The sequence below is a fragment of the Miniopterus schreibersii genome (assembly GCF_964146895.1).
Source record: "Miniopterus schreibersii genome assembly, chromosome: 6".
NCBI lineage: Eukaryota > Metazoa > Chordata > Mammalia > Chiroptera > Miniopteridae > Miniopterus > Miniopterus schreibersii.
In genome coordinates, this window is record NC_138107.1 from 69,640,053 (window position 1) to 69,668,011 (window position 27,959).

Sequence of the window (27,959 nt, forward strand, 5' to 3'; positions counted from 1 at the left end):
CTAAGAGGCCCAACCTTAGGGCTATATATTCTCAATTTTCAAAAAGCCTTGTTTCATTTTCCATACACATTTGTTAAATAAAAGACAACGGAATAGTATCTTCCTTACAAAATACCTAACAGTGACTCTGCCATACACTTACATGATTTAGACTTTAAAAAAACACAACACTACCTGAAATTCATCTGGTCTCCAACTACTACAATAATAGGGAGACAAGGAGTTTAGAACTACAAATGTCAGGAGTAAGGGAATAAATATGGATAAATGCAAGAACGAGCTTGGCTTTCGAACCAAAGAACTAATAATTAGGATCTCTACTGATATACATCAATTACAGTGACGTCCACTGCATCCTAAGTTCTTTTTTTCCCGACCTAATAAGGTCTACAGAAATTTATAAAATAATCCTATAACTTTGCTTTCAACTTAGAATGGGTGGACCTGGTCAACGGATATCAATGAAAGGGAAGATGCTGACACTTATTTCTCATGCACTGAAATGTTTTATGTGTGAAAATGTGCAGCTCATCTGCACTGAGGGTAATCGGTGGTAAAGTTTATGCACATGTTTACACTCGACACTGGGAAGGGTACGAGATGAAGTGTAGTTTAGTGGACTGCACAGATTGAAGCTTATGTCGGGGTACCAACAACTGCTTCCTCTTCCTCGGTTCTCTCATTCAAGTCACAGTCGTAAGACACATGAAAAGAAGTGGCTTTGGCCTCCAGATAGCAGAGGGACAGAGCCAGAGGAAGGGAAAAGGTGAGGGAAAAAGGCACTGACTGAGAAGCAGAGAGAAGTAGCCCAAAGATGAGGATGAGGGAGGGAAGGAAGGAAGGGGAGGTGATGGGAACATAGCGCTGGACGTCGGCAGGGAGGAAGGAGACCCAGACCTTGGGGAGGCTAGGGAAAGCGAGATACCCATCTTCATCGAGCAGCGAGGGCAAGCTGGACGGAAGGCATCTGCAGAAACTGAAGGGGAAGGACCCAATCTCAGAATCCTTGGGGTCGGCCTGCTCTAGCTTCTCGGGGCTGGGAGGACAGTCAATCTGAGAAGGCGCTACAAGAGGATCCGAGACAGAATCCAGGACAGCGACTTCACAGTCCCCCTGCTCTGATGTTTCCCCTGTGGAAAGGAGCTCTAAGCTGTCTAGTGTGACTTGGTCGGCCTCCCCAAAGGGGTCTTCTTCCGAAATGTCTGAAAGCAAGTCCATTTCAGGGACTGGCAACAGGTTTGGGGGAAGAGATGAGGCATAGCGGATGAGTGGTGATGGTGGGCATATGAAAACAGGCTGTTCTCAGGAGCAAATCCATGGTTGAATGTGAAATTACACAATGGATACATTCAAAGGAGAAATGAAGGCAAAAGAGGAGAGAAGAAATAGGTAGTTAGTGAACAATTTTACTCAAAAGTAGGGACTGTATTAACACAGTGTGGTTAGAAAATGAATTAAATGATCCATTTCTAAAGAGAAAAAACTTAAGTACTTTTTCACATAAAATGTACAGGTATAGACTGACTTAATTATTATTTTCTGACTGGTTACAAATAGATCTGATGAAACTCAAATAGCATTATTACTTTTAAACCTGGTTGCTGACAGACATTGAATGCATTAGCAAAAAGGCCAACACATTCAGTCTTTTGCTGAAGATAAGCAGAATTTCCTTTGGAATTTAAAAGAACTTTAAAAAAAAATAGCTGGATGTATCAAATTAACTAGGCACAATGGAACAGAGACTGAATTGCTGAGCTCTTCTGTTTCAGACATGAGCAGTCACTCTCCTGGGTGCCTCGTCAGCATACTTCTAAAAGATTCTGACAACTTTTCTGCAGGTCAAGAATACCTTGTTGGACATGATTTTTGTTATTTTTAACTAAATAATTTTTGACCAATTTTAAAAATATGATACAAATTCTTTAACAAAGGTATGCAGGTGATTTGACAGCACATGCTACCTGAAGCCCTTGTCCTTGCGGCATCAGGGTCTGCATGCCCCCGCCCCCATGCTGAGAATCAGAGGTAGTTGAATTCCTGAGGACTGGCAGCTACTTCATCTAGTAGGTTCTTTATGAATTCATGTTGTATGTCTTTAGAATTTTCAAAGTTAAGAGTTTAGGAAATATTCTAGGCCTACAGAATGATTGCATTTCTTTTTGTGTGTTGCTTTGTGCAGATACAGAAAAAGAGATCTGAGGAACTCAAAGCCTCTTCAAATCAACCTCTAAGTGACTTCACTTGTCCAAGGTAATATAATATAATATAACAGTGAGAACTTTGAAAACACAACACAGGGCACTTCTCCAATCATCACGGTATATGCGCTAAGTAAGGCCAAAAGCAACACACCATCTCTCACTGTTGACAAAACACTTACCCTCTGTTTAAGAATTTCTTCTTCATCAGTTATAGATTACTAATGAAAAATAGTATTTTTCATAACGACCATCTTTGTTCATTCCAAAAAATGTAAGTCATAATTAAATTAACATAGTCATAGCATAATTAAAATAACAAGACAGGTTATACTTTAAAATTTACTTGCAACAAACAAATATAATTTTCAAATCATCATAGCTTTTATCATTTGGGGATTTAACTAAATAGAATGATTATGAAGAGAGTCAAAAAGGCCAATAAATTACTCACTTGCATTAACATAATTTACGTTCAAATATTTTGCTTTGAACACTGCTCAGAAAAAGGTTAGAGACCCTATCCAAACCAAAAAGAGCCTACACATATTTGAAAATTGGGAAGTTATATCAACAGAGAACATACATCGACTGATTTTAAATAACATTTAAATTCTGAAACAACAAATGCAACAGATAGCCTCTAGTCTAAGTACACATTTAAAATTACGTATTCTACCAATTCACCATACCTTTCCTTCAGTGAGTTGCACATGTGGGGCTTTGGTGGGGCTTCTGATGTCCCTCCTGCCATCCCCATCCTGTACCATGGCAGTGCTGACAACTCCGCGGCCATATGCTGAAACCTCCCCAGCAGGGCCAGAAAAATCCTTCATAGGACTTTGGTCCACACCACCAACTACAGCTAGTAAAGAATGATCATTTGGATTACGTTAGGACATTGAAATGGTCAAACTTTATGAAACTTCCTCCTTTTACTCAGATAAACAGGCAGCATACAGACAATAAGCATGTTGCTTGAGGTCTGAAAATACCAACGTATCAAATAAACTCATTTTTAAACTTTTACCAAACTCTAACAGCATTCTGAATTCTAATCATTGAACTATACCAGGCTCTCAAATCAGTTTTTTGAAGGATATGCTCTGATCATGGAATTAGCCAGTAGGAGGAGCTCTAAGACCAGCTGAAACAAGAGTCAAGGCAGTATTTCAGAATTACAATGTAAGCATTATTTTAATTATCTAGGGTTTCTTTGATCATATCTGAGCTTATTTCTGAAACAAATAATTATCTATTTATTAAAATTATTTGCTTCAATAAGTTTAAAGAATTCTCCCATGAAAGAATTTTTAATTTGAATTCCATTTAAAATTGTGACAAGACAGTAAAGGTAGACTTTAGGGAATTAACTTCTATGTTTAATAGTTTTCGTTTCTCTAACCTCCCTCTTGAATGCCTCATCTTAACCTAACAATAAATCTAATACATAGACACCTTCCCACTGAGCAAAACTAGCCCTCCTGTGCTCCCTGCATCTCCCCTACAGATGGGCAGGAACATACATTGTGTTGAAATCTGTGCCATATGGCCCATCAACCCACGAAGTCTTAGATCTCAAGGCACAGCAACAGCAGGCAAAGCCTCTGTCTGCAGTTTCTCCCTCAAACCACAGGAACAACCACTGAGGAGATTTCACTTGTATAAAAAGTGTTTGGCCCAGTGCCATGCCCCAGAGAAGCCCAGTAACCACTAAGGCCTTCAGGCTACAAGCTCTTGGGGGGGGCAGGGACTGTGTGTTATCCACCATATTGAACTTGGGGGCATCTCTAATCCATGTTTCACAAGAAACCTTGATCCACAACCTTCATGAGCCTGACTAAAACTCCCTTCTTCTCCAGTCTTGCCTTTTTGGCCACCCTCATACTTGCACCCAGTTACTCAAGCCAGAAACCTCAAAGTCCCTTCCTTCCCCTCAACACCTGCAAGTCCAATCAAGTGCTTGGATCTATTTCTAAATGTGGCCAGTTCTGCCATCTCTATTTGACCACCCAGGTCCCTTTTAAGACTTTCACAGACCTTAAGTACTCATACTTTTGAAAGCCCACAGAATATCATAAAATAAACTCACATCTTACATTAAGTATAATTATTTTCCAGGTGTGTTTTTTTTTTAACTTTTGCGATTTTCATAGTTTTCCCTTGGAAAGTATACAACTATGAGTAACTCTTTTAACTTATGATTATGATTTCTAAGCATCCCTACACATACTCAGAAATTACTGCAAAATGGGAAAAATCTGGCCTAGAAATAGTTTCAGATATAATATCAAAATTTTAATGAATTTCAAATTTAAATTTACATAATGATGTTGACAAAATGTTGAATTTGAATACTTTTAAATGGTTATTAATTTCAGTTTGTAGGGGATTTTTTTTTTTTTTTTTTCATTTTGAAGCAAATAATTTTTTTCAGGTCTTAACAGAGCCCTGAGAAGCTTGTAGGCCCCGGCCACTGAGCTTAGGGTGCCAAATGGCCAATTGGCCTACTATCACCCAAGGCAAGACCACCGTTACTCTTATCTGGATTATTTCCAACCAGTCTGCCTGCTCCCTCTCCCGTCCTCGCTAAACATTTTCAACATTGCAAAGTTATTGTTTAAAATAAGATAATACTGTGTACTTATATGCTTGCACAAGTGTGTACACATCTGTACATATACACACTACACACACAAAAAACTTTCAGCAGTTTCCCACAACACCCAGAGTAAAAACCAGATTCTTTACCATGGCCTGCCCCCAGCCTACCTCTCCCCATCACCTACTAAGCTCTGACTACACTGACCTCCCTTCTGTTCTGAATGTATCAAGCTCTCTCGATTCTTATAACCTTCAGACCTGCTCGGGCTCCTGCTACCTGTGATGCTTTGTCTCCTGCTCTACTCCCGGCTGCCTCCTTGTCATCCTTCAACTGAAGTGGTTCTTCCCCAGTGAGGCCTCCATTCCCAGACGACCCAATCTAACTAGTGTCCCTGCTTATTATATTTTCCACTTTCATGCAATCATTGCTTCTCCTGCTCTCTAATGCATCTTGGTTATTAGCTCTTTTAAAATGACTGATTTGCCTCCTAAAAGAGTCTGACTCTCCAATCTTGGAATCTCCCTGTTCTGAAACAGCTGTTCTGGATTGACTTTTATTTTGATATTTGATTTTAGGTATCACATTGATTTTTATGTTCTATATAATCACTAAAAGATTTAATTTGTCAAGTCTTAAAGTGAGGACTACTGATACATACACCTACACCAGTCTAGCCTAACTTAAAAAGTAAACAGGAAAAAAAAATACAACACATGTCAACAACAATAAAAAATGGTATCTTAATGGGGAGTGGTGGGAAAAAACAAAGCTCAGTACCAGGTTACAGCCTAGCTGTGCTTCAAGGAGGAAAAAACAGGGAGAACATAAGCCCCAACCAAATAGTTCACTGGCTGGCTGGTCCTGCACTGGCATGAAAAGCCTTCTATTTTTCACGGTAACACAATAATCCTTTTGATAACTTGCCCATCTGATGAATTACAGTGTCCAAAACACAAAAGGAAAAATAAGGGATTACTGTGCCATGTTGGTGGCTTTTACTTGTAAAAATCACTGTTTTCAGATACAAACCTATCATAACCTTCTGCACTAGGTGCCCATATAAGATGGTGGGTTTCCTTGAGCACAGCTGATAGACCTCATAGAAACTGCAGTGGTTTATTCTTTGTAAACTCTAAAATCCACAACGTAAGAGCTATAAAGTCTCATAGTTTAAAACAAAGGCTGAAACAGACAGTGTTCCAGAAAGAGGAATGATTTCTCTCAGGGCATTAAACAATACTGCCTGCATTTATTCAGCACTTGCATAAATTCTGTGTAGCAAAGGGCAAAGCTTGTGAAATATTTACATGAGCGGGCACATTTTTCAGATTTACTAGAAAAATGTTCAGTCGCTAATTAGCTAAAAGTTACACTGACAGCCATCGTACCTTAGTCATTCACTAAATTTAAATCACTGCCTTTGGGAATGTGGACATTTATTTGAACCAAGTTTATAGTTGGGTGGTATCATAAAACTATACTAAAGATTATCCTGAATCAAGATTTAATAACTATGTATACCAAGATGCCCACCAACAAATCCTGGAAAGTATCTCCATGTGTATGCCTGGTTCTGTTTTCCAAGTTTATTCCAGAAAAAATAGACCAAGGCCAAGGGATGGTAATCCTTCACTAATGAGAGAACATTTTTATCTATTAGCATATCCAGGCTGTTTAACTAATTATTTAAAATATAAGTTGTTCAAGTTCATATTTCAAAAAGATATCAGTAATAAGAATCAAAAAAAATGTTTTTGCTGATAACAGTAGTAAAACAGAATTTTAAATTTTTATATCACTATTTTTATATATGTTTTGAGATTAATCAACAAAAATGTTGAAAAACTATTTCTTCTGGTAGAAAGTCATCCACACTAATTACCTTCTTTTAGGTAGAAAAATAAAATTAAATCCTTCATAAAGTATTATAATATAAAATTAACCTTACCTCTTTTCTAGAAAACCTATTAACTCAAAATCAGGGTAATAAGATACATACATATATAATAGGAAGCAACATGTATAATTGTATAATTTATATACACTGTATAATTTATGTAAATTGTATAATTTATATAAAACTACAAAATGTAGCTAATTAGAATTCCAATAGGAAAAATATATGAACTTATACACTCCCCTTCGGTGAAAGAACAAACAAATATATTACATTTCCTTTCTTTTTGTTAAAACACTATATTTAAATGAATCCTTTGAAGCTGTGAGTGGTTTCTTATATGCTGGAAAGTTTGGTAAGCTTCAGTCAGAGTTTTTAAACTCATAAAAATGTGAATGTTTTAAGTTCCTTTGAATAAAAGTTCAGATGTTACCACACCGAAAAAACCTGTGGAATTACATTTTTGCCACAAAAATTAAGCCACATAAAATACATCACAATTAAGTCAGACCAGTAAAAATGTGTTTGTCCAACATCTCATCAATGAGAACTCTTAGCTAACATTTATGTCCACTGATAATGCAAAAAAAAATTTAGGTTCAGAACAACTTCAAAATACTACAAAATTTTCTTGTGAGTATAAGAAATAGAACTTTATTTGCTCAGGGAAAAAATGGCTATCCCTCTAGGGTATTTCTGGGGCCCTTATCAACTAGACCAACATTTTCTGAACCTACTGGGTTAGAAAGATTAATGGAATCCAAAACTATCATAAATGTATTTACCTCCATCTAGAATCCTGGAGACCCGCTTACTAGATGTGCGTTCAAATTGTGGCGCTGGCCTATCAATGAGGGTGCTTGCCTGGCGGGTCTGGGCCTGGGTGCGGCCACTGTAGCGAAATTTGGATCCCAAGGTCAGGAACTTGGCCTTTGGTGGCTGCTCTGGAGACACAAGCCTATAGTGGGAAGAGAAAGGAACAAAATTAGAACTTATGAATTCTTTAACTTTAAAACTATATATTTTAATATTTCAATCTAAAAAAAAAGGATGACTAATGAAAGAGAACATTATTTATATACCTTCCTACATAAGAGCTTGATGAGAGTGATAAGATGAATAAATCCATATGCATGTATTTATGAATAATGTGTTTTCCTCAACATGAGCAAAAGTGCAGCTGTTCTCAGTGTGTATCAAAGGTTATTTGTACTAGCTTAAATCATTTACATAAACACATATGTCTGAATTCTTGCTCCTAGCTGTAAGTGCCAAGTAGCAATCCATTACCATTAGTAATTCTTAATATTTACGTCTATTTCTACTGGGAAAGAACATCTAACTAAGGAATCTGTTCCATCAAGTGATGCTTTCCCATGAAGAAGGCAGCGCATGGTGGATCTGCGGAGATGACCGACGTCCTTTCTTGCTAGCACAATTCTACTGCTTAAACTCAGGTTCGTAATGGATAAAGTTAAACTTAACGTCAAATACTTCCATGTATGCAAAAACATGTTTTTAGTAAGTGAGCCAATCTTGTCTGGCATACAACTGAAATTTCCTCACTTTCACTGTCTGATCAAGAGTTGGCAAAACATCTTAACAAAAAAATAACCTCAGAGCTCTTGTGGAATTTATTAAATAAGAAGGCTTTAGCAGACAATCCCACAACATGGAGAACGCGACCAACATTTTCCTAACATTCTCCAAGAGGGACTTCTTTAAGAATTCTTTGCCATTTCAAGTATTGACTTGCAGATTGATTTTCTGATGACAAAAAATATGTAAGTAATTAAGCTTCAATTAAATAGAAACAAACATACACGTTTGCTGGCCAAAGAGGAAGTCAAGGGCACCCACTAAAGAGTACACAATTTACAAAACACAGTCCTAAGTGAGGCATGAAATGAGGGATAAAGGCCAAGACAGGAGAGAAGAAAAAAAATGAATGAAGGGAGAAGGGAATGATGCTTTGTCAGAAGGAGAAAAAGAGAAGGTGCATGAACCCAACAATGCCCCTGACCCACAGCTTCTATCAGGGTACCACACAATGGAGGGCATCTGAACAGAGAGGCCGGGGCACCCAGGGGCTCGAGACAGCCCCTAGGTATATTTGGGATAGAAAAGTAGGAAAGGAGTCAAAGGACTGCTTACCTGACAGCGCCGAGGATGCAGCTGATATAATTGATGTATCGGAATAGCACTAACCCCAGAGTGGTGTGATTTTCTCTTATACAGAATGAGTATATGTGTAAAGAAAAAAGAATGAATGTGTATATCAGGACAGTTGTGTTATTTAAGGTAGCACTTGATAGCACAGGTACAGAAATGACGAGGTCAGGACACAGGACAAATCCAGGACCAACGGACTGGCAGGATGACGTGCAGAAAGGGCAGGGGCTAGAGGGAGCTAGAACACTCCCGATAAAGCAGCAAAGGGGCAGACCACGGGTTCAAGCTGGTTTAGGAAAGAAGTTAAGCAGGAGGGGGCTCATAAGAACAACTATATGAAACCTAAGATGAGGGACAGGGGAAAGAATGGCAGCCAGGTTAGGAGAGTGTGGTGGTGGAAAGAAAGGTTGCTGTAGTGAGAAAGTGGAGTTTTGGACCACTGCAGAGGCAGACAGTTCGGAGTGATGCGTGATGACAAGGCACGGCCCACGCAACAGAAAGACACAGGAGTGGACTTTGCAAAGGAGATCTGACACTGAGGAGAGCACAGAGCCACAACGGAAGGTGTTGCTGCATCTGCCACTCTCTACTACCACCTCTTAGAAGGTACCAAGAGCTATTTCAATTCATTTTAAGCTGCTTCCTTTCAATTACCTGTAAAAAGTATGATGTTCCACGCACACTTTCCATAGCCTTTTTGCAGCCCGGTGGTTCGGCAGTTTGAATCCAATGGTGCTCTCAAACTGTTCCAACTAGAATAAATCCAATAACTAAATCAGCATATTTCCTTAAGAGTTAATTAGAAGCTACTAAAAAAACTATGGGTTCAAACTTTCTCTAAAAAGTAATTCTTGAAAAAATATGAGTATAGCTAATATAATTATACAAAACGGATATTTCATAGACTGCAATACTAGTTTCTATGAAAAGCAGGTATATAACTCCTGACATGAACCAACTATCCTTCGATATCCACTAAAAGATATTTTACCACCCTCCTATTGATTTCTACCATTTGGCTGATTCAACCACCACAAAAATGAGCCCCCACAATGTGGCAGGCACGTACTACCTTTTTGGTTCTGTGAAGTTGTGGCTATTGCTTGTTTTTTAGCAACAGGAATATATATGCAGGTTTATCATCAAGAACCCTGACCTTTAGTTTACCACAGAGAAATGCATAGTTCATTTTCTTATTCAGTGGAAAAGAATTCGGTTAGCTCATGGCCATGGAGAACACTGACAAAGCCTGATTAGATATGCCAAGGGCTACGTGACATGCTTACCTCTGCTGGCCTAACTTTAATGTAGAAGTTACTGCGCTTATAGGAAATTTTCAAGATTTTCGGCCAAGCGAAACGATTGATTCTCAGTCTGTCTTTATAAATGAGGAGCCCATTAGCACACACACCCAGCTTGATGTCCACGCCTTCTGAGTCCTGCCGAGCATAAGTCATTTGACAATGGTTAGAGTTATGAAAGTCAAATAGATCAGGAAGCTCATTGGCCCCTCAAACCATGACCAGCAATACCAATTTAACAGGTTCATATTTAAATTTCAGTGACAGTACACAAGTTAATAGAAACGGTAGGACACACAATACATCTTCAATCTAGTCAATCTTCAGGGATCAGGTTTGATTTGCCAAAGAGGTACATAACATGACTAAAGGACACAATATTCTCCAAAAAGCATGATTCATGTTCTTGAGCTTGGTTCTAGGAGTTAACGAGGAAGAAAAGAAACAGAACACGATTTATGTAACCTGAAGATATGAGAGATAAAAAGGGTTTTCCAAGAGGCTATTCTAGCCCTTGGGGACAGTATGTTAACCTAAAGTACGTTCAGCCTTTTACTTAGGTAAAACTTCAGACGGATTGTTCTAGCTAATAGCTATTAAAGTTACGTCTACACTCTGCAAAACTACAATCCCTCACAGAACATTTCTCTTCTAGGCTGACAGTGTTGATATATTTGAATTCTTTCAAGTAGTCCTCCAATAACTCCGAGAGCTGGCATCCAGTTCCTCATTACAGCATTCGTTTGGCTGGCATATTTCAAAGGACTGCAGGCTATTCTTCAACTTATTCATATTTTTTCTTTCCCTGGTGTTTTAATTTAGGATAGATGACAATCTAGAATAATCACAAGCCTGAAAGATTTTAAATTATCAAGTAAGTTTACAGACAAAAGTAAAAAATTGGCTCCTCACATTTCAAGTAGTGTTGAAAACCTAATATGCACAATAATAAAAATGTACAAATTATTGTTTATCTTTATGGGAAAAATTGAATCTCATTCAAAAACATGTAAAATTAAAGACTATTACTCAGAGATATTCACATATTCAGAAATCATTAACAGAACAAATTCTCAAAAAAAATTCTGAAACAAACACTATATTTAGTCTAGGTCTCAATTCAATAAAAGCGTAACATTTCGACTATCTTGTTATTGACAATTTAACACAATTTAATTAGTTTTAAAAAAATAAAAGTATAGTACTAGGTAACTAATGCCAATTGCTTTAGTTGCTGATATGTAATTCATATATATAAATAAAACTACATTAGATCATCTGAGGTTTTAAAATCTAATCTTTATAAGGTGCTTTCTTTACCAGTATCCTGGCAGCCACAATTCTCTCTAGGAACAGAGTAAAATGCTGGGTGAATCAGGCACAGGTGTCCAAGCAACTTGGCAACAGACACAAATGGTGTGTTTGCCAAAAACATCACTGGCCATGACCGCAGGAAGCAGGCCGGAAGATTGCCCAAGACAGCATGTTCTCACCACGAGTACAGAGGCAACCCTCGTTTGAAACATTGAACAAAGCCATCTCTAGTCTGAAGCAATCTTTAGACAGGACACTCAAGCTACTTTATCTGACTGAAAAAGAAACAAAATCTGGATCCAAGTAAATGAGCTGATATTCAGTTGTTCCCAACATTGTTTTAGAATTACCGGTATTTGTATGACTAGAAATTACAGATAAAGGATAAGAACTGAAAGGGAAAAAAACATGCCTTAGTTCTTCCTATTTGACTCCTGACATTCAACCACTAAGTCGGAAAACAACTTAATAAACAGGGAAGCATCTTCTCTGCCATGCTCACTGCCTCCAGAAGCTGCCCCATCTACACATCAACAGGATCCCAGGCCCACTGGCTTCCTCGTGGTTTCAGCCCATGGAAAGTTCTCAACAAAGATCAGAGAGAAGAGGGAGGGAAGGGGTGGAGGGTGTTAACGCTTTTAATACCCAGATTCCCTTCCTGTATGGTTGCCATCTGACCGGCTGTGTCCTTGACAATGACAGCTCCTCCTAAGACAGCGTCTCCACACAGATCTCTCCTGGGTTCTGGAGATCACTCTTTGCCCTCACCCCTTCGGGTCCAGAGACGGCTGCTATTATACTACCTCGAAGTATCACTACTCTTGTGGTTTCCCTGTACTTCTCTCAAGAGAACTTTAACTCAACACCCTCCAGCCTGTCCTAACATGAGTGTACCATTGAGAATGAAATTATCTTCTGATAATAAAATATTAATTAAAAAATGTTTAAAATATGATCTCAAGACGATGAAAAATGTATAAAGGCACAAAAACTATGTGAAAGGTTCTTTTAAATTGCTACAGATATTCTTTTAAATGAGCTACAAATATCTTGTTTATCAAATATTATCTGAGTCCATCAGATGATAAATTGAATGAATAAATGTTACTTTGCGTTTTTTTAAAAAGCAATCTGTTCCTAACCACAGCGGGAGAACTTTAATTATACTTATAATAGAATTGGCAACTTTTTACTTTTCTAAGATTCAACTCTAAAATCAAGAATCTTGAATGCTTCCAATACTGCCATCAAAGAATGGGTTTCTAATGATCAACAAAGGAGCAGATGCTAGATTTACACCTGGCAAGTGCAGCAGGGTTTAGAAGGAAAGATATGCTCCACACCTGCTCTCTCCTCCCTCCCTTATTGTTTCTCAGCTAACCCAGCCTGTCCCCATGATATAGAGAAATAAGCTTAAAGACACTAGAGTTTCAGGAAGATGTCTCACCTCCCAATGATTTAGCAGAAGGTATCAGGCAGATGGGACTGCTTTACACTATTCACTGTACCCTGTTTTATGTAGTTTTGTAAAATAAAAACATTCAAATCTTAAATGAGATGGTGTATGTGAAAGAACTTTCAAAATTAAAGGTATTCAGCACCAAGTAGTTAAAAATGCTGCTGCTAGAGACTATTTGCTAACATGGAAAAGTGTTTAAAAGAGCACATAAAAAAAAACAAAAAAAAAACACCTCACAAAATGTACCATAATCCCATTTTTAAAATGTGGATTTTAACTGCTCAGAGATTTTGTTTTTAATTTTTATTTATTGATTTTTTAAATTTTTTTTTTTTTTTTTTTTTTTTTAGGGAGAGGAAGGAAGAGAGAGAAACACGGATTTGTCGTTCCACTTATTTATGCATTCATTGATTGCTTTTTGCATGGGCCCTGACTGGAGATCAAACCTGCAACCTTGGAGTATTGGGACAATGCTCTAACCAACTGAGCTACCTGGTCAGGGCATCAAAGATTTTTTAAAAAATAAGAACAATATATCAAAATATTAACAGTGATTGTTTCCCATAAAGAGGTTTCAGTGATTTTTATTTTCTTCTGTTTGCCTCTATTTTCTATGAAACATGTACTACTTTTGCAATAAGAAAAAAAATATTTAAAGAATAAAGAAAGCCACTGAGGAAAAAAGAACACTTTGCAAATATGAAGTACTATTAACACAAAAGCAAAAAGAATCTGAGGCCTAGGGAGGAAAGATATCTTCAGGTGGGGGGCTTTCCAGGAGATTTCACAAAGCATTTCATCTGGGCTTCCTATGCTACGTCTAGGAATTGGCAGGGTCTCTTAAAAGCAGGCTACCACAATTCCCCTCAGCATGTTGAGCTGACTCTGACCATATTTTTCAAAACCGAATCCATCTTTTACCCTACTTCCTGTTCCCCTTGACTCTTCCCCACTAAGTGATCCTCCAAATGAGAATCATGAAGTAGGTGACATTTATTACTGGCATGCTCCCAACCTGACCCCACCCCACCTTCTCCTAACACCTATCTCCTTTAGTTCATTCTTTCCTCACCTATCAAATGAGACTTAAGGTGCTATGTCACCTGGAGCCTGGGCCAAACTACTTTACCTTACAAGAGGGAGAAGCTCAACTCAAGGGCTCCTTCATAACCAGGGAGTTTTTGGACAGTGGTCAATAACCATGCTGCTTTTGCCCTTTCATGGTGGCTAAGATCTCCTCTCCAATCCTAAGACAGAGGCAGGAGAGGGAGCTGGGATAGAGGCAGCACTTGGCATAGCAAAAGCTTGGATGCAGAATAAACCAAGATGATGATGGATCAAGAAAGCTGACAAGGTGAGTCTTGGGATAAGTACATATGAAAGGGTATTTATTAAAAATATTAGAAAAAGAAGAAAGTACAGGGGAGAATAAATGGACGATCCAACAACCATAAACACCACAATTAAAGAGGCCCTCAGGTGAGTGTGAATAGCCTTTCGCTAAGGGTGAACTAGGCTATTCTCACACTGGAGCCTTCTCAAAACTTCAGTCAACAGCCTGGAGAGGCTACCTCCCCATGATATTACAGTACCTTGGCATGATGTAGGTCAACGCCATACATGGAAAGCCTCTTTGCATTTTCTAAGAACTGAGAATCAGCTTGTGCTGGAGATAAACCCCTAAGAATTAAAAGAAACAATATTATTTTATTGGTGGATGAAAAGGAAATGTGGCCAAGATGGGGAAAGGGGTGTATGAGCCTGAAGAGTTTCGGGTAGAGGGATTAACATGGATAAATATGCAGACAAGTAGAAAACAGGTAAAAAGACTCCACTCTAGCCTCTAGCAATTTTTCTCATAAGATCCTCTAATGTTACCTGTTTATTACAATGAGATGCACCTCCACCCTTACCCTTTTTATCTTAGAAAGCTGCTTTCAATTTTCTCCACTGGGGAAAAACACCCCAGCAATAATGGGTACAACATAATTAACAATAAAATAATAAAATGAAAGAATAAAAAAGTGACTTCATCTTTATGAAATAAACAAATTCTTACTCCATTTTATTTCACTAGGGTTATCATAACAGGGATCAAAAGTATTGGTACTTGATTTTACACCTATAGTAGATGACACATACCACATTTTACTCATGCTGAAATTATTTCCCTTCCAATCTACATTCCCAACTAAACAAATCTTAAGTTCCTAGAAAGCAGGATCATATCCCATTAATCTTCATACTGCCCATGGCATTTCAGCACCTGATATTTCAAATTCAAATTACAATACATGTTTATTGACATGTATAAAAATAAAAAAGTAAATAGTATTTGGCATTAAATAAAAAATATTTACAGTCTAATACTGCTTTTATTATTTTTTTTAAATTGGTTAAAAAAATTATATAGGTTTCAGGTATACAATTCTATAATACACCATCTTCCTATCCATGAACATGGTATACACTTCTACTTATTTGTATCTTTTTCCGTTTGTTTCTTCAATGTCTTATAATTTTCCAAGTACAGGGCTTTTACATCCTTGGTTACATTTATCCCTAGGTATTTTTTTTGAAGCAACTGTGAATGGGATTGTTTTCTTAGTTTCCCTTTTTGATAGTTCATTACAGGTGTATAAAAATACAAGTGATTTCTTGATATTTATTTTGTATCCTGCTACTTTACTGAATTCGTTTATCAGGTCTAACAGTTTTTGGTGGAATCAATAAGGTTTTCTACATACAGTATCTTGTCACCTGCAAATAATGACAGTTTTACATCTTGCTTTCCAATTTGGACGCCTTTTATTTCTTATCTGATTACTGTGGCCAGGATTTCCAGTACTATGTCAAACAAGAGTAGTGAAAGCAGACATTCCTGTCTTGTTCCTGATCTTAAGGGAAATGCTTGTAGTTTCTACCCATTATGATGTTGGCTGTGGGTTTGATATATATGGCTTTTATTATGTTGATGTATGTTCTCTCTATTCCCACTTTGCTGACAGGTTGTTGTTTTTTATCATAAACCGGTGCTGGATTTCATCAAATGCTTTTTCTGCGTCTATTGATATGATCATGTTGTTTTTATTCTTCATTTTATTTCTGTGGTATATCATATTTATTGATTTGTGGATATTGTACCAACTCTGCACCCCTAGAATAAATCTCACTTGGTCATGGTGTATATTCGTTTTAATGTATTGTTGGACCTGGTTTGCTAGTATTTTGTGGAGGATTTCAGCATCTCTGTTCATCAATTATAGGCCTAAGGATACAGGCCTATAATTTTCTTTCTTTCTTGTGTCTTTATCTGTTTTTGGAATTAGGATAATGCTGGCCTCATAAAATGAGCTTGGTAGTCCTCCTTCCTCTTGAATTTTTTGGAATAGTTTGAGAAGGATAGGTGTTAGTTCTTCTTTGAATGTTTGGTAAAATTCATCTGTGAAGCCATCAGCTCCAGGACTTTTGTTTGTTGGAGTTTTTTATTACTGCTTCAATTTCACTAGTTTCAATCTGTCTATTCGGATTCTCTGATTCTTCCTGAATCCTATGTTACTAGGAATTTATCCATTTCATCCAGACTGTCAAATTTGTTGGCATATAGTTGTTTGCAATATTTTCTTACAATGCTTTGTATATCTTTGGTATCAGCTGCTACTTCTCCCTCTTTCATTTCTGATGGGGTACTCTTTTTTTTCTTTTTCTTTTTTTAAAAAAATATATCTTTTTTTATTTCAGAGGGAGAGAGGGAGAGGGAGAGATAGAAGCATCAATAATGAGTCATTGATAGGCTACCTCCTGCACGCCCCCAATTGGGGATCAAGCCCACAACCCAGGCATATGTCCTGACCAGGAATCAAACTGAGATCTCCTGGATGCTAGGTCAATGCTCAACTGCTGAGCCATGCCTGGCTGGGCTCCTTTTTTTTCTTGATGAGTCTGGTTAAAGGTTTGCCAATCTTATTTATTTTTACAAAGAACCAGCTTTTGGTTTCATTGATCTTTTGAATTTTTTTTTTACTCTATTTTGTTTATTTCTGCTCTCATCTTTATTACTTCCTTTCTCCTACTCACATTGGGCTTTGTTTGTTGTTCTTTTTCAAGTTCCTTTAAGTGTAAAGTTAGACTGTTTATTTGAGATTTTTCTTGCTTCTTGAGAAAGGCCTATATGCTATGAATTTCCCTCTTAGGACTGCTTTTGCTGTGGCCCACAGATTTGGGGTTGTGTTGTGTTCTCATTTTCATTTGTTTCAAGGTATCTTTTGATTTCTTCCTTGATCTCATTGTTAACCTATTGATTGTTTAGTAACATGTTATTTAGCCTTCATGTCTTTGAATGTTTTTCTTTTTTTTTCTTCTTGTGATTGATTTCTAGTTTCATACCATTATGGTCAGAGAAAACTGCATTTATGTTTTTAAAAAGAAAAGTCAATGAATGTGGTTTGTCTAAGAACTTCTAATCTCTAAGTTTCTTTCAAATCATTTTTGTCAAAAATTTTAAAAACTTTGATTTTGCAATATGGGACAAACTACAATTTTGTCGCTAGAGTTTTTAAAAGTTGTGCTAAAGAAGCATTTTGTTTTCACACAGATATAAATGCTCTCAAAGTGTAACATGGTATATAAGCAATCAAGTAGTAATTAGCTAAACCAAAGGTCATCTTCTGTGGAAAGAGAAACCACCTGTGTATTTCAGTTATTTCTCCTACATCTATCACCACCCACATTTCTGATTTAAATCCTGATGCCTTATCATCTCCTTGGATTTCTTATTAAAGATGATAAAAACAATTAAAGAGCAAAAGGAACATACAGTAAATGACAAACAAATATTTGGGTATGTTTATTTTAAGTGTGCATATATGTATCAAGGGTTAGAAAGGGGAAAAGATATAAGAATAAGTAAACTTTTTTCCAATATATGTAAACATTTAGCCTTGTGTCAGAGTAGTTCCTCATATCATGTCATAAAGACCCTGAAAGAATATCTCAAGGGCTGTGGGGTGTCTTGCTTAGTATTAGGGGAGGTCTCAAAAGGAAAAACTGGATAATCCCATCAACTATGCTCTAATATCTAGCAAGTTTTATAAGATAAGCTATTTAAATCTATCATGGCCATTCTTTCTCCAGCAAGGAAGTCAACAGACCTGTGGGTTTTATGCAGCTCTACCACCTTCTCTTCCAGTTCCTTCGTCTGGGAGGGGGCAAACTGAAAGTCACTGAGGTCATGACTGGCATGCTCTTCAGGGTCATAGTCCCCAAGTTCAGCCTGTAGTGTGTAAGATCCCAGGAGGGCATGAGTCACAAAAGAGCAGGGCAGGCGGCCAGAGGCAATGTCCTGCCGAAGCTGAAGGCACAGGAAGTATCTGATGAGCAGGGGGAGAAAAGGGTCAGGGAGAATAATCGGTAAGATTTCAGCACTCATAATCCTTGAGTTCTATATTCCTTTTGAAAACAAATATACAATGCAGGCACTCTTCATATCCCGCTCCACAAAATTCTCTAGTAAGAAGCCTACCTCTCTCCTTGGACTCCCGACCTTATGGCTTATATAAGGAAACTGAGTCTAGAGAGCAAAGCAATAAAATGGAAACTCTGAACTTCTAGTCCAGTAATAGTGTTTTATGACTATGACTATTACAAGAAAGAGTTTTACGACTGAAGGTGAAAATTTCTATCACTTAGACTGTCCTCTTGGATTTAAAACTAATTAAATTAGCATCACCTCAAAGGTTGTAAAAATTAATAAAATTTTTAAAATAGCTGTAGCTCTTAAGCATTAGCAAGAAAAGCTAGTCTTCCCACCCTTTAGCCTCTCTACCCTTTTCATACTAATTTCTTATATTCCTGAGATGCCTTTAATAACAATTATACGTTAGTCTCTATTCTGAAGCCCTTATTTGCCCATTTACTCCATCTAAAGAGACAGCTAGTTTAGTCTGTTGTAGAAAAAGCATGGACTTCAAAGCCAAACAAAACTGACAGTATGTGACTTTGAGCAAGATAATTTACTTGTCTAAGGCGAATTAATTCACCACCTGTAAAATGGGAAAGAGTCTACTGCCCTTTGAAGATGAGGGTAAAAAATTAAATATAAATAAAACACATGGCATGGTATCCTAGGAATAGATATTTGGTACCCATAATCATAATAAAGTTACCATTATTAATTATAATAATTATTATTCAATGTCCCAAGCAGCTTACACAGAAATAAAAGATTCTGTTTTTTACTAAATAACATGTAGAAACATTTATATTCTATGAGGATTTTTTTTGGCTCCCTATAAAATTCCTTTTGGTGACATGTTAAAACCTGATTGCTCAAATTTAACCAATTTTGCTAAGGTTACCAATGACTGCTCCAAACTAAATGGCAGTGCCCTCATTTTTGAAGATTTGTGATTGTCATTCCTACTGGCCACCTTCTTCCTGTGGAAACTTCTGCCTCACATGGCTTTCACTGTCCCGTTCTCCTCTGTCCTCTACCCAAGACGTTCAAAGAGGCGTACTGCCTCTCATCCAGGCCCACTGCTGTTGGGTCAGAGAGCACCACTGGCACATGCTCTCAGCCATCACATAGTTCCTTTAAACCTGGATTACCGTACAAATCTGTCAGGCCGGGCAGGGACTCTGTTGATGATCATCATAATCCCATAGCTGGCAAAGTACTTGCCATGTGGCAAGTGCTCAAATCATTTTCTGAAAATGAAAGTTGTCTCACTATCACTACAGTCTGAGTGTTTTTATGCATTGCAGGAGCTCTCTAAGTAGGATTATATGTTTCCTTGACTCCAAGAACAGTGTATCACTGTAATTATTTTATTTTTTTTAATTCATTTTTATTGTTGACACTATTACAGATGTTCCCCATTTCTCCCCCAATGATTCAAATTATCCTCAAATTCTCTAAGACTAATCAAGAATAGTGCTAGTTCTCTACATTTTAGGACAGTTTTAACCTAACCACAAAGATTCCATCTATTACTAAAATCCTGTTGCTTCCTTTTATACTATTGTCTGTACTTTTCACATTGGTCCTTTCCTCTGTTTTCAAAGCTTAAGTCTAAAGTCCAAAAAGCTTCAAACAAAAATTGTAACAGCTCCTTAAATTTCCCAACTTGGGAAATTTACACTGCAGGGAAGAGCATTCTTTAAAAATTATTCTGAACAGTGCTCTTGCCCTCCTCAAAAGCCTACCCTACCTTCTAAATGTTACTCAAGTGGTGGTGAAAATCTCAATCATGACAAGCAGGCTACCAGGTTACACATACAGGCAGGTGGCTGGTCTCAGGCTGCACTGCCAAGACTGTTAGTTAGCTCACTAGACTTTATCATTCCTCCCACTACACAGTGGGAGACTGTTAAAGCCCCATTTGAAAGGAAAACCAAAGCCCTTACTGATGTTGTAAGTTGCAATCACCAAAGGATTATCATCCCCCACACAAAAGTACTGCAAGGAGGAGTGTATGTGCAGAGGTGTTGGGTCACAAAGCCCCAGCTACTTGTACTGTTTAAAGGTACTCCTGCAGTGAGGCTCTGCAGCTTACTCTTGCAAACATGTCAAGTTTTAAGCTCCAAGCAGCTCACTGTGCAGTTACAAAAGCTACTATTTATTATTTACTAGCTGAAGCTAATTCAGTCACAACTTAATTAGTACCAGTACATCCCTATTCAACGAGTACCAAAGGGGAAAAAAAAACACTGTCATTTATCCAATCCAGGAAATAAATCTCCATAATTCCCACTTCACATGCATATCACGCACTCTTTTAAGCATGCATATGCAACTTGATATCTGATCGTACTGGCATAGCAGAAAGCATCAAGACACAGCAACCACAGAAATCAGAAGTAGAGCCTTCCAACAAGACCCTCTAGTTTTCTAAAAGTGTGTGTGTGTGTATATCACACTTTTCTTTGACCATGTAAATAATCTTTTAAAAATATGCAAATCTTACCAAAAGCGACTGACTTACTCTTACCAAAGCTAAGAAGTCCTAGCACTGGTACCCAATTTAATAGGGCTAAAATATGAAGGCACTGGTAGATATAGAATGTTCCTTGGTTACTATTCAAATAGTCGCTCTCAGAATCAGGAAATGCTCTCTTGCTCCTAAACCGAATCTTTTAATTGCAATTTAAGCATATGTTTGTATATCCCAGAGAATCTTGGAGATGAAATGAGCATTAAAATCTGAAATATTAAATATTGAAAGATTTTTGAAAGTATAACATAGGACACACAGTTGCTGGCAATATATTTTTTAAATATTCCATTACTCAAATGTAAATGGGTAAATTAAAGTAAATAAATTTTTGAAACTGGCAACATTTCAAACTATTTTGGAACATCTGCTTCCAAAGACACTTCTAAAACTCAACTTAAGAAAAAATGTTTTCATTTGAATAATGAAATTACCATCATTAGCCCAGGGCAAAGAAATAAATGAGCTATAAGTAAAGGTTCATTTTTGATGTAAATATAAAGTACCTGGTGATATCCTCAGTCAACTGAGAAGGATCAGGAGGATAGAACTTCACATTAAAAGTGAACAGCCAGGGGAGATCTGTAATTAATAAATATCATGGTTATCTATCCAACCAACAGAAGGACCACTGATTTTGACAAAAATTTAAAGGTCTACATTCGAACCCTATAGACTAGTCCCTGTATTAAATCAGTTTAGAGAATTTCATTTTTTAAAGAAAACATCATTTATAAAACAGAAATGAAATAAAAAATAAAAATCATTTACATAAATATCCCACCATTAAAGAATAATAGGATCAAATATTTTATACGTTTATTGGTACCTCAACAAATGAATGTTTTGCATGGTGATCTATTATGCAAACATTTTAATATAACCTCCATGGAATAGTTCTGAGATGAGATTTGTTTTAACCACAGAATCCCTAGATGCCAAATATTCTCCACCCCTTTTTAAAGAAAAAAGCATTTCAGGATTTCTACACTACTGGGGAAAGAAGGATAGTGATCTAGTGACCACTACAGCTATTCAGGAAATTATTAATGGGTTATTTAAAGGTAGTGTTAAAATAAATCCCAAAGAAAGGAGTGGTAAATTCTTTAAGACAAAATTATTTCCCAGGGTGTTTTGGTTTTTTTTAATATATTTCATTGATTTCAGAGAGAGGAAAGGAGAGGGAGAGAGAGAGGTAGAAACATCAATGAGAGAGTCATTGATTGGCCACCTCCTGCACGTCCTGACCGGGGATCGTGCCCACAACCCGGGCATGTGCCCTGACCGGGAATCGAACCCCGATCGCCTGGCTCCTAGGTCAATGCTCAACTGCTAAGCCACGCCCGGCCGGACTCACAGGTTTTCTAAAGTCCACTCACATGTAACATATACTTTGCTGTATTGTGTCAAAAAGAATGAAAATATCGAACCACCTTGCCATAAATGACATTAAAAGATGCACATCTATTCGCACATCCACATTTAACTGTTCAATGTAGCATGTTTTGGATGGCTTTCAAAACAAACGAAAAACACACAACTCTGGGGAGAGGGAAAGCATTATTTCCTCATTCCTCATTCCTCATTTAGAGCTGTGCTCAATGTTCATAGTATTTCCAAGTGAAAAAAAGCGCGTGTTATTTCACGTCATGCATATTTGAAGGCGGCACGACTGCTTTCATGGTCAGGCCCGTGGAGGAAATGTCCTGAGTGCCACTCCCTTGTCCAGAGTGTCATTTTGTGCTTTTCTCACCATCAGCTCACTAACTTCTACTCAAAAGTCAAAAGACAGCTACTGAGTGGCCACTGTGAACACACACGGCACTTTTGCTGGATTTTGGTTCAAAACATCATTATTCTACGAATAAAGTCGATCTTGTTGAGTTTAAGAAGCAGAGTTCAGTTTTGCTTTACACATTAAAAACATCACAAAGGGATACAGGACTTGCCCAACTATGGACAGACAAGTGTTTCTTGGCCTGCAGCACCAGGCTGGCCGTGATGCACAAGTATTTTTTCAACTACTAACCCATAATTAAGCAAAGGCATCACAGAACGATCCGTTCTTAATGGATCTTATTCATTTGTTTTCTAGGGACTAAAACTAGCACATGCTTGTCTAGACAGGACTACAGGGATAAGTTTCTAATGGAACACATATTTTAGGATCTATTTCCAAATCTAACATTGGTAAAATGCACCGATAATACTAAACTTTTCATTTAATTACATAATATTGTTATCCTAATTTTTACCTAGCTATATATCGAGTCAATCTAGCTATGAACTGTTTATATATTAATCATAAGCAAGACTTAGATAGATAGCCTTCTAAATCCACATAGTCTTATATGTGTACATTTGAAACATAAAGATTTTAAGGCACATTTTACATAGGAACCAACAGGTTGTCAGTTGTCAAAAGTAACTCAAAAAAGATTAATTTTTACCTTTGCTAATGGCCAATTAACTGAATAACAAAAATCCTAGCAGAGGCTGGGCTAAGACAGAACAAGCAGATCTTTCGTCCACTTTAACACCAGCAGAAAGAAATAAAGGTAAAATACAACAGCGAAACTTCATTTCCTCAGCCTGCTTTCACACTGGGGACAGTACAGGACTCCACTTAGAGAAGCAGCTCCAATAGTCTGAAAGAGTCAAGTCCTATTTGTTACTATTATTCCTCTTGCCAAACCACAAAGGCAAAAGTCCTGAAATAACTCTAAAAAAACTTCACAAATAATTAAAACATAGGACCATGATTCATATCAGCAAGTCTTGCCTCCCAAAAGTTAGAAAATCTCTGACTCTGAAATGAGCGGCACACAAAAATAATCAAACAAAAGCCAAAACAAAACCATAGGAAACAACTCAGTGGAACATCAATCATGTTTCAGAGGTTATCCTGTTCTCTCCTGCTGGGGTCAGTTGGCAGGTCTGGTTTCAGAGAAAGGGAAAGAAACAAGCATCTGCGCCTTTCTGGAGTCATGCACTTTGTAGAGCGCGTAATAACTGCAGAAGGGACAGAGGAAAAAGCTCCAGTTTCTTGTGCAGTTCCTTCAATAATATCAGCACAACGTCTCTGTGCCTAATTTACTCCTTTTCTTTATTCCCCCTTTTCCATCCTGAAGCAAACATGCACAGATGAAACACCAAGATAATAAATGGGGGGGGGGGGGAAGAGGAGGGGAGGAGGGATGGAGGGATGGAGGGATGGAGGGAGGAAACGCTGGGAAGCTGGGATAACAGTCAAAAGACAGGGTGACCAAGCATCCAGTTTGCCCAGGACTGTTCCAGTTTTAGCAGTGAAAGTCCCACATCCTGAGAACTTCTCAGTTCCTTGGCCCTGGGCAAATCAGAAAGGTCATTCTAATCAAATATATAAATAAAAGAAAGACGAGTCTATAAGGAGAGGAGGTAGAAAAAATAAGACATTGATATATGGAGATAGATAGGTAAATAGATGCTGAGTATAAAAAAGGAAAGCAGAAAAGAAAGAAATGACAGAAAAACTACCCAAAAAAGACTAATAATTTGTGAGAGAAAGGTAAGTAGTGAAGAAACCCAAATCTGGTTTTCATCTCATGAAGTGAGACTAAAGGCAGACAGAAAGGGACAGAAGACAACATACAGATTTGCTCCAGTGTTTGATGCTGGGAATCGTAAGCAGGGAAGTGAAGGGTATCCTGCAGCTGGGCTCAGGGAAACGGTCTCACCCCAGACAGCTCGGGCCCACAGGCCCAGAGGGCTGGTAAGAATTTCCTTCTCCTGTCTAAAAACCCCAGCTGCTAGAGGCTCCCTAACTTTCCTGCTTCAGTCATTCACAGACCCTGCAGTAAATTAAGCGTCCAGATCCCCTGTGAGAGGGGTCTTGGCACAGATATCACAAAGCCAGCCGCAGGCAAGACAACCTGCAGAGGCAGAACCCACAGAAGGAGTTGAAGCCAGTTAGGATGGGACACATACAGTCACTTTGGGGTCTACAATGAGAACAAACGGAAGAAAGGGCCAAGCAGGACTAATGACAAACCCAGACTCGAAGAGCACGCTGAGTGGCTGGGACTGTGGGACAGAGGAGTAGAAATGGTCTGAAAAGACTTCTCCCCTACAGTCCTCACTCCAGTACATCTACACACAGTACATCTATAAGTCTCTGGGGCCAGAAATATACTTATTAATTAAACTAATTACATGCTTCCAAGATGAAGCAGACAAAGTAATAGTAATAGATTTACCTGGGGTAAAATTTACATAAATAGTAGTTATAGAAAAGCAGCTTCTCATTCTTTTCTCCAGAGAAAAAGGTCAGATATACTTCAGTGGTAGACACTGTGAGAAAACACTTAGGGCTGTGAGTCTAGAACCTCTGGACCAATACAGGAGCCCCTAGGCCTGTACAAAATAGTCATGATTCCAGAAAAACAGCGTTGGTATCTATCCTTCACTTCCTATGAGACATGAATGCAAAATAGGGCTAATCATTCTGTCTCTACCTTTTTATCCTAGGCTACATTCCTATGAATTTTATTAAAGATGAATGTAAAGGTTAACTTAGTAACTTCAAAGTCTGATTATTTAGATACTCACTTCGCAGTTGTCTCTTTATTTGTTTTGCAGGATCTAGCCAGTTCTGCAGGGGAGGAAAAAAGAGGTTAATCAACCCATAAGAAATTTCCCAGAGTCCAAAATGGAACAGTTTACCTTTCACATACTTATTTAAATGTAAACATATTTTAATAAAGTCCTATTAGAAGCAGCTTCCACCTACTAGCATTCCACTGGGGAAAGTATCAATTTGTGTTTGAATGTGTTATAAATAAAATATTACAATTTTAAGGTGAATTCCTTGGGCCTCATTCTATGAGATATGAAATCAAACATCTATCCTAATGATGAGCCATAATATGTCTACATACAGTCTTTTTATTTTATTTTTCAATTATAGTTTATACTCAATATTATATTGTATTAGTTTCAGGTATATGGTATAGCGGTTAGATACACATAGTCTTCATTCCATGGAACTGCCAGGAAACAGGCCCTGTGGACACTGAAATGAGAGCTCAATAACTGGCTCCAGCTCATGAAGGCTAAAATGTGAACTGGAAACTACTAGTTAAGAGTACATACCACAATCAAACACAATGATCTCAACTCCTAAAGCCAACTCCTCCTCCTCCTCAACTATGTTTTTCCCTGCAACTATGCAATGCTACGGCGAAGTACTGTGACTGGAACAGAAATTTCCCTTCCTGGTCTTTGTGTAACATCCTGTTTAAACTTCATTCCAAGTTGGAAGCCACATTCATAAAAAACTCCGCTTCACTTTCCATTTACTTCTTCCCTTTGAGACAGTTAACATAAAAAGATTCTAGGAAACTATTATAATATCCTAAAGCAAAAAAGGCCAAACTTGAACTACTAAGTTCAAGCCACCTAAGGACAATAAACGTTTGTCTTTCAAAGCTATGAGCAAAAGACCCATCCAAACAATTTTTATACATATTTTTGTTTATTTTTTATACTTCTCCTGCCTTAACCACAAGTGGCATTAGAGTTCACCTTGCTTTATCTTCATTAACACAGGAGAACAAGTACTTCTTCTGAGATAAAATAAATGATTCAAATAATTGGCTTTATAATAAGTTTCATTCATTCTGTAAATATCCTAAATAATGAATTGTAACATCTGTATTTAAACAGAATTTTATTCAGATACATAGAGCAAACAATTAAAATATTTATTATGTAGAAAATAATAGCCTCCTGTATCAATAAGATATTGAATTAGTACAACAGATATTAACTTATACAATAATAAAGTAATAGTAACAGGATGCTTTGAAAGCAAAGCTGCCCAGGCCCCTGTAGGTTTACTACACCTGTTACAGCTTGCACTCAGGGCAGTAAGGTGTGCATGGCCCTGTTCTAACACTGGTTATATTCAAGCCTCTCAATAAAAAACTACCAGAGTTTGGTCTAGTTTCCTGTTACTAGTGTCCCAGCTGCATGGCCCAACGATGTGAAGGGTCAGTGGAACCCTCTAATGGTACCTCCAGTGCAATGTTAAGGAACAGCTCTAATTATCCTCTTAGAAGAGAGCCTAGCATTCAGCTTCCTTGCCCTGCAGCTGCTGTCCCACACAACAGCTGGCTCACAAATGGCCGGCTATGATAAGTGAACAAAAATGAGAAAAACACACCCTTCAGTCTCTAGCCCCGATGGGGGAGAGGATGGGGGAGGCGAAGGAAGACCCAATGTTGCAGCACTTCAGGCAAGGAAACAACTACAGCAAGAAAACTGAATCTGAGTCACCTGGTGCCGAACTAAAGAGAAAAAAAATCCCTCAGAACATTAATACAGAGAAAGAAGAGCATGGAGGGGAAACTACCGGGCTTAACGACCTAGACAGCCCCTTCCAGATCTCCAGTTTCATTGTGTGGCGTAGTATAGATGCCTGCTACAGAAAAGCAAAAAAAAAACCTCTCTGTTCGAGGAAGATGATAGAAGCAACATCATCTTCTATGACCCATCCCAGGAATAACCTAGTGTCCCAGCCATTTGGTGCCTTCCCTTCTCACCTAAGCACCAACCCCTTCTATGAGTTACCTGACAGTTTCTGTGCACAGGGAGAGTCACAGAGCTCTGTAGACTCAGGACTACGAGTGGTAAGTTTCTAGGCACCAAGCCAGCCAAATTCAGACTCGCTGTCATTCTCAGGCCACCTTCCACAGCATTGCCAGCCACGGTATTAAAAGACTGAAGTGGCCTCTTTATTTCAGACCCCTATCAAAGACTAATGTGTCAAACCGCAGCAGCAGGAGAGGCCCCTTGCACTCTCGCATCTGGTCTCCCCTTGCTAAGCACACTCACTCACTGTGACTCCATTCCCACCGGGGCGCGAGGGGGTCTTCTCCCTCCGCAGCACAACTTAGCAAGCGCCAGGAGAGACCATATTATTTGTATCCTCCACAGTACTTGCCAGTTTTAGGCAAACAGTAGGTACTAAATCAATACCT

The 27,959-nt window shown here is 38.0% G+C and overlaps 1 protein-coding gene across 6 annotated transcripts in view; it reads right to left on the reverse strand.

Moving 5' to 3' along the window:
• EPB41L2 (erythrocyte membrane protein band 4.1 like 2) overlaps positions 1-27,959 on the reverse strand; it is a 182,023-nt gene that overhangs the window by 34,874 nt on the left and 119,190 nt on the right. For all 6 annotated transcript variants that reach the window (XM_081141173.1, XM_081141172.1, XM_081141171.1 and 3 more), the window contains exons 5-12: positions 25,528-25,570; positions 21,447-21,522; positions 18,100-18,318; positions 14,542-14,629; positions 10,162-10,314; positions 9,530-9,627; positions 7,489-7,661; positions 2,894-3,066 (exon numbers count right to left, since the gene is read on the reverse strand). In XM_081141173.1, coding sequence (XP_080997299.1) covers positions 2,894-3,066; positions 7,489-7,661; positions 9,530-9,627; positions 10,162-10,314; positions 14,542-14,629; positions 18,100-18,318; positions 21,447-21,522; positions 25,528-25,570 — 1,023 coding nt within the window. The remainder of the gene's footprint in view (positions 1-2,893; positions 3,067-7,488; positions 7,662-9,529; positions 9,628-10,161; positions 10,315-14,541; positions 14,630-18,099; positions 18,319-21,446; positions 21,523-25,527; positions 25,571-27,959) is intronic.